A 7,455-nucleotide genomic window follows, 5' to 3' on the forward strand; every position below is an offset into this window, starting at 1 on the left:
TCCAAGCAATCCCATGGCCGAGGGCCAGAACATTTCTCTGCTTAAAATATCAAGATAAAATTACTACTTTTTATTCCTGTACTTTCTAAAAGTACTGATGGTAGTTGAGTATCTATCTTGAAACAGAAGACAACACATACTCTTCTCAGTGCAACTGGCAAATGAGTCAGACTATTCAGAACAAGCAACTGTCTTAGCCCTAGATAATCCTATATTGTGGGATGAACAGATCTTTTCTAGGCAGCAATATGCCCTGCCATGTATCTTTATATAATATCCAAAATAGTAAATGATTTAATAAAAAAAAAACATTCTCTAAGGGAGCTCAGAACACAGCAATATCTACTTTCAAAGTATATCCCAGAGAGAGAAGGGGGTTTTTTTAGTATTTTATTGAATGAACACATCAGCAAGTAAAATTTAAAGAAAAATCCACACACAGCTTCCTAGAAATAACAGTCCACAATTCCCTCCTTAGTTATCTTTAACCATCTGGTTTTCATATTCCCCAGGCAGCTTACACAGGTCCATCCGTCCCCCCCCCCATGATTTTCCTGTCTTGATTATTTTAATAAATAATGGGCACCACAGGCGATCCTAGAGAAAAATCCACATCTCAGCATTGCATAGCTGGACAACTAAGTTCACTGGATGTCATCATCATCAAAGAGATCTTCAAAATCTAGTCAGAAAAATAAGATAAGGTAAAATTAACCTTAAAAGTTTCAACTGTTACATATGTACATACTCAAGTATGGTTCTTCATTATTTGGATTAAAGACAGAAGTAAAGGTAAATTAAGTGAATAAGAGTTACTGCACCATCAGTTACTAGAAACGTAATATCAGTGTAGGAAAAGGCAAAGGTAGGCAGATCTGTGTATATATTCTCTATCATACACCAACTAAACTGCTTCACTTGTACAATACAAGCTTTGCAATTAAATTCATGAATGCAAAGTAAAGCTTCAAAGGAGGAGCTTTTATAAATGTGTTAAACAGCCATCACATTCAGAGTGGATCAACCATGATTCCCAGACTCCAGAACTAAACAAGTACTACTAGCTTTACGCATGCAGCAAGTCTCGGACGTAGACACTTCTGCAGAATTCTGGCTTTAGGTCATAGTATCCAGGCACACGCTTATAAATTTTGCAGATTGACATTCACATTTGTGATTTGCTGTTGCCTTCCTTAAAAAATGTTTCAATGCTGTGAAGGTGCTCATAATACTTCTCTCTCAGAAAACTCATCTCACTCAGACTAGTCAAATGTGGCCAGCTAATCACAGCTATTCTATGCATCTTTGGGAATTACTCTTAACCACTTGGCTTTGCACCTTCTTCATATATTGAGCATAAACTAACAAAATAACTGAAAACAAGTCTTTATTCTTACAGAAGGCAATGTACAAGTGCCATACGATAAAATGAGGATTAATCCTCATTTATAAGAGCCCTAAACTACCAATGGAATACAATACCACAAGCGGGGCTTTGAGCAACCTGGTCTAATGGAAGGTGTCCCTGCCCATGGCAGGGGGGTGCACCTAGATGATCTTTAAGGTCCTTTCCAACCCAAACCATTCTATGACTCTATGAACTTGATGGTAGAACTTTATGGAAATACCTGTTCCTGAATATACTGGCTCCAGCAAAGAGCTAGGTCCCTCCCAACTGTTCAGAGTATATCAAAGCTGAACTTCCTTTTTCTGCTGTATTCTAAGTCTTGAGCAATGTGTGAAACCTACTTTATTTCATAATTAATACCAGTTTGTGACATCAACACCTCCACAGCAACTAGATTTAATAATATATCTGAAATTCACTGTTGAAATGTCTAAATATACTTCTTAAGAAGCATAAAACCCCCCACCTTAGTAACCAAATCTAATGTGGCATATATTCTACCCCTAAGTGGCCAGATACATAGCTGTTCTCCTCTAGAAGCAGCTGTATATACCTTATATGCATACACTTGACTTTCAAACAGAGAAAGCATATAAAACCCAAAGTTTTATTTTGCTTTGGGTACATATGCATGCATGCCTTAAGAGATTAAAGAATTCTCTATAAAGTAGTAACACCCAGAGACAATTTTGTAAAGTTCTGTCCACATTTTTATATGTATTTGCACTGTTTAATATAAGCTATGTGTTACGCAAACAGATCAAGGCATTTTTCCTTGTAGTGATTTACATGCTAAATCGCCTAAAACCTCCAGGAGAGGAGAAACAAGCATTATATCACCCCCACCTGCATCACTTAAACACTGAAGCGCTCTTACCGCACCACTCACTAGAAGCGTGGTCAGGGAGAACTGTAGCGACTACCAGGCACCAGACATGAGATCAGAGAGAAACCAAGCGAGGTTTGTTTTGATAATCTCCAGTTTCTGCAGCTGTTACTTGGCAGGCCCCAGGCGTTACCATCCCCGCCGGGCGGGTAGGCACCGCGGTAACCCCTTACCCCTCCCGACCCCCGGAGCGCGGCGGCCCTTACCGTTAAAGAAGTCGGCGTGCACCGCTTTCTCGTTGGCGGCCAGGTCCATCAGCAGCCCCGTGCTTCCCCCTGCCTGGGAAAGCAGGCGCTAAGAGCGGCCGGGCCGCGGCCGGGCAGCACGGCCCTGCCATCCCCAACCTCGCAGGCAGCTCCCCCAACACCTCCCCACCTCACCTCATCAAGATCCACGTAAGGACCGGCTCCCTCAGGAAACATCTCGTCCACCGCCGGCTTCATGGCGGCAACCCCGCTCGGCCCCCGTCGCGCCACCGCTTCCGGACGCACAGCGCCTACTTCCGTTACGAGGCCAGCCAGCGGCCTGCCGCTCTGTGCGCTTGGCGGTATCGCCTCTCTCTGGTTGCCCTGTGCGGGGCGGGCCCCGCCGCTGCCATGGCGAGGAGGGCGGGGTGGCTCCGCCATTTTGCTCACCCCGCCTTCCTCGCCATGGCAACGGCGGGGCCGGGCGCAGGCCCCAGGCCTGATGTGAGGAAGATGGCGTCGAGCTAGCCAAGGGGCTGCAAAGGATGAGGCTGTGAATTCTACTGGTGGTCCTTCCAGCTACCAGACGGGGTGAGCTGGCATTTAACTACTATACACACAGAGAGTGGTTTCCTGAGTCAATGCTGCGAGCATTTTTTTTGTGTAAAAAAAACTTCTCAAAACCACACAACAGAATCAAGGAGTTTATTGATTTCGCACAAAAGCATAAATTGTAAAAAAGACAAGACTATATAAAGCATGAAACTCCATGCATGACTGCTATGAGTATTAATAAGTGGCTGAGGGGCCGTTCAGGTGCGGTTGCTGGCAGCCATGTATTCACTTACACATCTTGGCACCAGTTTCAGCAAAAAACGAGCAAAGCAGTTAGTGCTCGTGGTTGGGCACGTGATAGCCAAGGTGACTCCCAAAAGGAAACTGGGCAAAGAAGGCTCTGGCCATTTCATCGATCCTGTCATAGGCTCCCAGGGTCCGGAAATATTCCACATAGGACCAGAAATCATTGGATGAGAAGGGCCAGTATGGCAAGGCTACAGATTCCTGGTAGAGATCTAAAAAAAAATAATTAAAAAATATTGCAGATTACTACAATACAAAGCATTTTTGTTGAAATCTTGGGCCTGGGAGCCAACATGGTTTCGGGTTGTGGGGCTCCCCCAGCAGCAGAGAGACAGGCAGAGCCATTTCCCCCTCTCCGTGCCCCTGCTCTGCAGAAGAGGAAGCCAGTATTCTCTGCTCCAGTTGCACCAGGAATGACAGAGTGGGACAAGATGGAAAGCAGGAATTAAGGGACACCATCAGCATTTGGGGAAATTCAAGAATTCATTGGGCTGCTTTAACTTCTAGGAGGCTGCTGGTTATTTAAAAGCAAGGATCAATAGCAATTGAATGCTATTTTTCCTCATTCCACACCATTTCCTCTGCCCAATATAAAAATATAAAGAATAAGGTGCCATCATCTATGCTGTGCCCATGCAGCTGCCCGCTCTGCCCACAGGAGAGCCAGGGGAAAGGGCCATGCAGTTGCTCCCTTGCCATCCCAACATCAAGGCAGCTCAGCTGAGTACAGCAGAAACCAGAGGTGCAGGATCCACCCCAGGGTCCCGGGGACTGGGTCTGTGCTACCCCGACATTGCTTGGGACCACAGAGTTGTGCCTCATCTCAGCAGGCCATAGGAAACAGGCTAAGGAAATGGAGAGGAAAGGCATTGCCACTTGGAAGACAGCCTGCTCTAGGAATACCTGAGAAAATAGGAAATGCTCATTGAAACAAGATTTCAAATTCAGCAGGAAAATGAAAACAAAATCAATTCTGAAAATGCAGGAGCTCGACCACCCTTGGGCCCAAATCTGGGCAAACAGAGAAGCATATATAAAATGTAAACACTAGCTGAGACCACACAGTTACAAATGTCTGTCTTTGCAGCAAAACTAAACCCAGTATTTTGATTTAAAGCCCATTTAAATAGATGGGAGCCATTCCACTCACCAGGCTCAGCTTTGGACCAGGATCTTTAGTGGGAATTAAGAGCCTTCAACAATCCTATTGTCAGACCTTAATTTTACAGAGTAAAGTTTGCAGCGCACAGGCGGCATATACCAAATCAAATGAACCAGCCAAATGCTGTCTGCAGAGGAGAATTCACTGTTTATACCAGCTGACCTTAAATTCACTTTGCAGTCTGCTGTTTGGCCCAGTGTGAAAGAAAACCATAATTGTTGGTAATGAGAGCAACATGTTACTGCCTGAACAACGTTTTATTTTTAGATTGACACACACTCTCCTGACTGTCCAAGAGGTTGCTGCAGAAATATTTGCTGTGCACAAATACAATAGCACCCTTAAATTTGTGAAAACAGAGATGATACATTCAAAAGATTTTAGAACCATAAGGAAATATAATGGAGCATAGGGAAAAATGTTTTGAATTAAAGGTAATCATATTAGCCCTTATTTTGTATATGTATTTCTATTTTCCATATCTATTATAATACTCTCCCTGCATATTTGTATCTGTGCACTCAGGATGCTGCTGGCTATCCTGCTGGTTACAGGGGGATGTACACCAGCAAGTACTTTGTTATTGCAGATACTTCTAAGCAACTTTGTTTTCAGAAAGAATTCTGTCTGAAAACACCAAAGAGAGGTTAACTAATACAATCATCAGTAAGCCAGTGTAAACATCATTAGGATGTTAAGGAGTTTTTTAATCAAAGGCAAACACTAATCCAATGGGCTAATCATGCAACGTGACACGAACCACAGGGTAGCTGTGCTAAGGGATTTATTCCAACATTTCTTTAATTGGATTTGTGGCAATTTGTAAATTTTAAGCATTTTGTCGTGCACGTCAGTATTTCTTGCCCATAACCAGACAGACATATAGTATTAGTGTTCAGGACAGACAAAATTCTCAGACATCTAATATGCTTTTAAGTCTGGTGCTTTCCAATTACAGTTTTGTACAACAGAATTAGTGATTTGACCATAACCCCCCCCCTTTTTTTTAAGACTGCAAGTATATTAGCTCTATTATTAGACATTAATATGTCAGCTTTTAATAAATTTTTTTAAATTTCAAAAAAGTCACTCTTCTTTCTCCACCAGAACTAGAGGAAAGCCCTTCCACAGCCCACTGCAGTTAGTAAGCGTCCTGCCAAAATCGCTGCTGGGGATCAGGTCTGGGAGTTACAAATGACTCTTTTAATTGTTAGTGATACAAGGAAAAGAAAAAGACATTAAGAATTACCATCTCCATCCTGGATTGATCGGGCATCTGTAAATAAAGAGGAAACTCATCGGTACCAGCTCCCACACAGAAGGACTTTCTGTTAATAAAAGGTTTGCTGTGTAGCCAGAAGCTGACAAGTTCTTTAATGCATATGTAGACCCTCTGTATAGCCAAACATTTTTTGTTTCTTGAACAGCTGAATAAGGAATTCCCCATTTGCAGTCCCTCAGTGCTACAAACCAAATACTCTCAACAGCCAGAGCAGTTGCAATAATACACAAGCAATATCTGATACTAAATAGAAGATACTGTATTAGTAACAAAATATTTCTGGCAGCTTGAAAAAATAAATGAGAATAAATTCATCAGTAACCTTACCTGTTAGCATGTTCATCAGCATACAGAAGAAAAACAAGACAATAAATGTCATCTTTTCTGCAAGACACTGCTTGTGTTTCTGAAAAACAATCTGTACAGCTGAGGATTATTACAAGATTAATAATTATGCAAAGTCTATTATTTCTTCTTTTATTAGAAGAATATGTTCCAAAACAGATTCTAATTATTAATTTAGGCATAACAAGATCCAATTACATTTTCTTACAGTTTCTGAACTGCAACACAGAGTATTAAAAGTACCACAGTCCTGAAGTGTGTACTGATATTTTATTTATAAGTGGCATAAATCTAAAAGGCTTCTCTGAACTGACATGAAATTAAGTGTCTTTGGAAATGTTTTATTTTGTGGTTAATTTAATTTCACTTTAGAAATTACCTCTCTCTCTCTCTCCTTTTCTTCTTCTCACAGTAGTAAAGGTCTGTAGCTCCGAGTCAGCTACAGAACTCCAAAAGGATTTCTGTTGCTGTAAAATAGCAGTGCTGTTTAAGGAAGGGTCGGGGGAAAAGGAGAGAAACGTCACCAAGTTAATACACCAATCTGATTTTGTCACCTTCAAGTAGCGATATTTTAACTGCTCACATTTGCATTATATTTCAGCACTGTCCATGGAAGAAACAGTAGACAGTTTCTGAGAGGAAATCAGAATCAACTTCAGCAATAATACTTTTGTATTTTGAAGACGGAGGGAGAAAATCCAGAAACAAATTCAGTGATTATTACCTTTACTGCCCTCCTGATTGTCTGTCTTTCTGCTGCTTTAGAAAAATAGATTTTAAATGTTATTCAAGCAAATTGCTAACAGGATACTGAGTTCCGCGTCCAACTGAGTCACAAAAACCACAAACACTTGACATTGGTTTATGTTCTTACTTGGCACCCTTAAAATCTAGATCTTAAAGTGTACATAGGCACCAAGCGCCCACGGAAATCAATTGGCTTACATTATGCAAAGTAGGTCCCAAATGACCTCAGCCATGCTGATGGTGCAGGTACTGCAGCCTTCGAAGGGAGTCGATAAGGTGCATTGAAATGCATTTTCACATTATACTGCTTTCCTGGAAAGATTCCGCTCCCAATGCCAAGCAGGTCCTTTGGGCTCCAATCTGTGCAGGCTGCTGAAAGGATCCAGCACTTTGAGAAGCCTGGAGGGAAGACACAGTTTGGAGAATATTCAGCTGATGTGTACATCTTTATTTTCTTTTAGCACAAAACTCCTGATGGTAGCAGGTGTGGTCAGGGACTAAGGTGTAGCACAAAGTGCTCTGCAACTCATGGGGAGATGTGGGGATTTCTGTGCTCCTAGAAGACGTGGCTATTCAGGT

The 7,455-nt window shown here is 42.0% G+C and overlaps 2 protein-coding genes across 2 annotated transcripts; both read right to left on the bottom strand.

Annotated features, from left to right (window-relative positions):
• Nucleotides 1-369: 369 nt before the first annotated feature.
• On the bottom strand, nt 370-2,874 carry COPS9 (COP9 signalosome subunit 9). The gene is made up of 3 exons (XM_069792018.1): nt 2,675-2,874; nt 2,501-2,573; nt 370-682 (listed from the first exon to the last, which is right to left on the bottom strand). The coding sequence occupies exons 1-3, from the start codon at nt 2,735-2,737 to the stop codon at nt 645-647; spliced, it is 174 nt and encodes a 57-aa protein (XP_069648119.1). The 5' UTR covers nt 2,738-2,874; the 3' UTR covers nt 370-644.
• Nucleotides 2,875-3,168: 294 nt separating this feature from the next.
• On the bottom strand, nt 3,169-6,610 carry OTOS (otospiralin). Its single transcript, XM_009929174.2, has 4 exons — nt 6,512-6,610; nt 6,112-6,201; nt 5,752-5,778; nt 3,169-3,552 (listed from the first exon to the last, which is right to left on the bottom strand). The coding sequence occupies exons 2-4, from the start codon at nt 6,161-6,163 to the stop codon at nt 3,368-3,370; spliced, it is 264 nt and encodes an 87-aa protein (XP_009927476.1). The 5' UTR covers nt 6,164-6,201; nt 6,512-6,610; the 3' UTR covers nt 3,169-3,367.
• Between the last annotated feature and the right edge of the window lie 845 nt (nt 6,611-7,455).

The sequence above is a fragment of the Haliaeetus albicilla genome, chromosome 9 (assembly GCF_947461875.1).
Source record: "Haliaeetus albicilla chromosome 9, bHalAlb1.1, whole genome shotgun sequence".
NCBI classification, from domain to species: Eukaryota; Metazoa; Chordata; class Aves; order Accipitriformes; family Accipitridae; genus Haliaeetus; species Haliaeetus albicilla.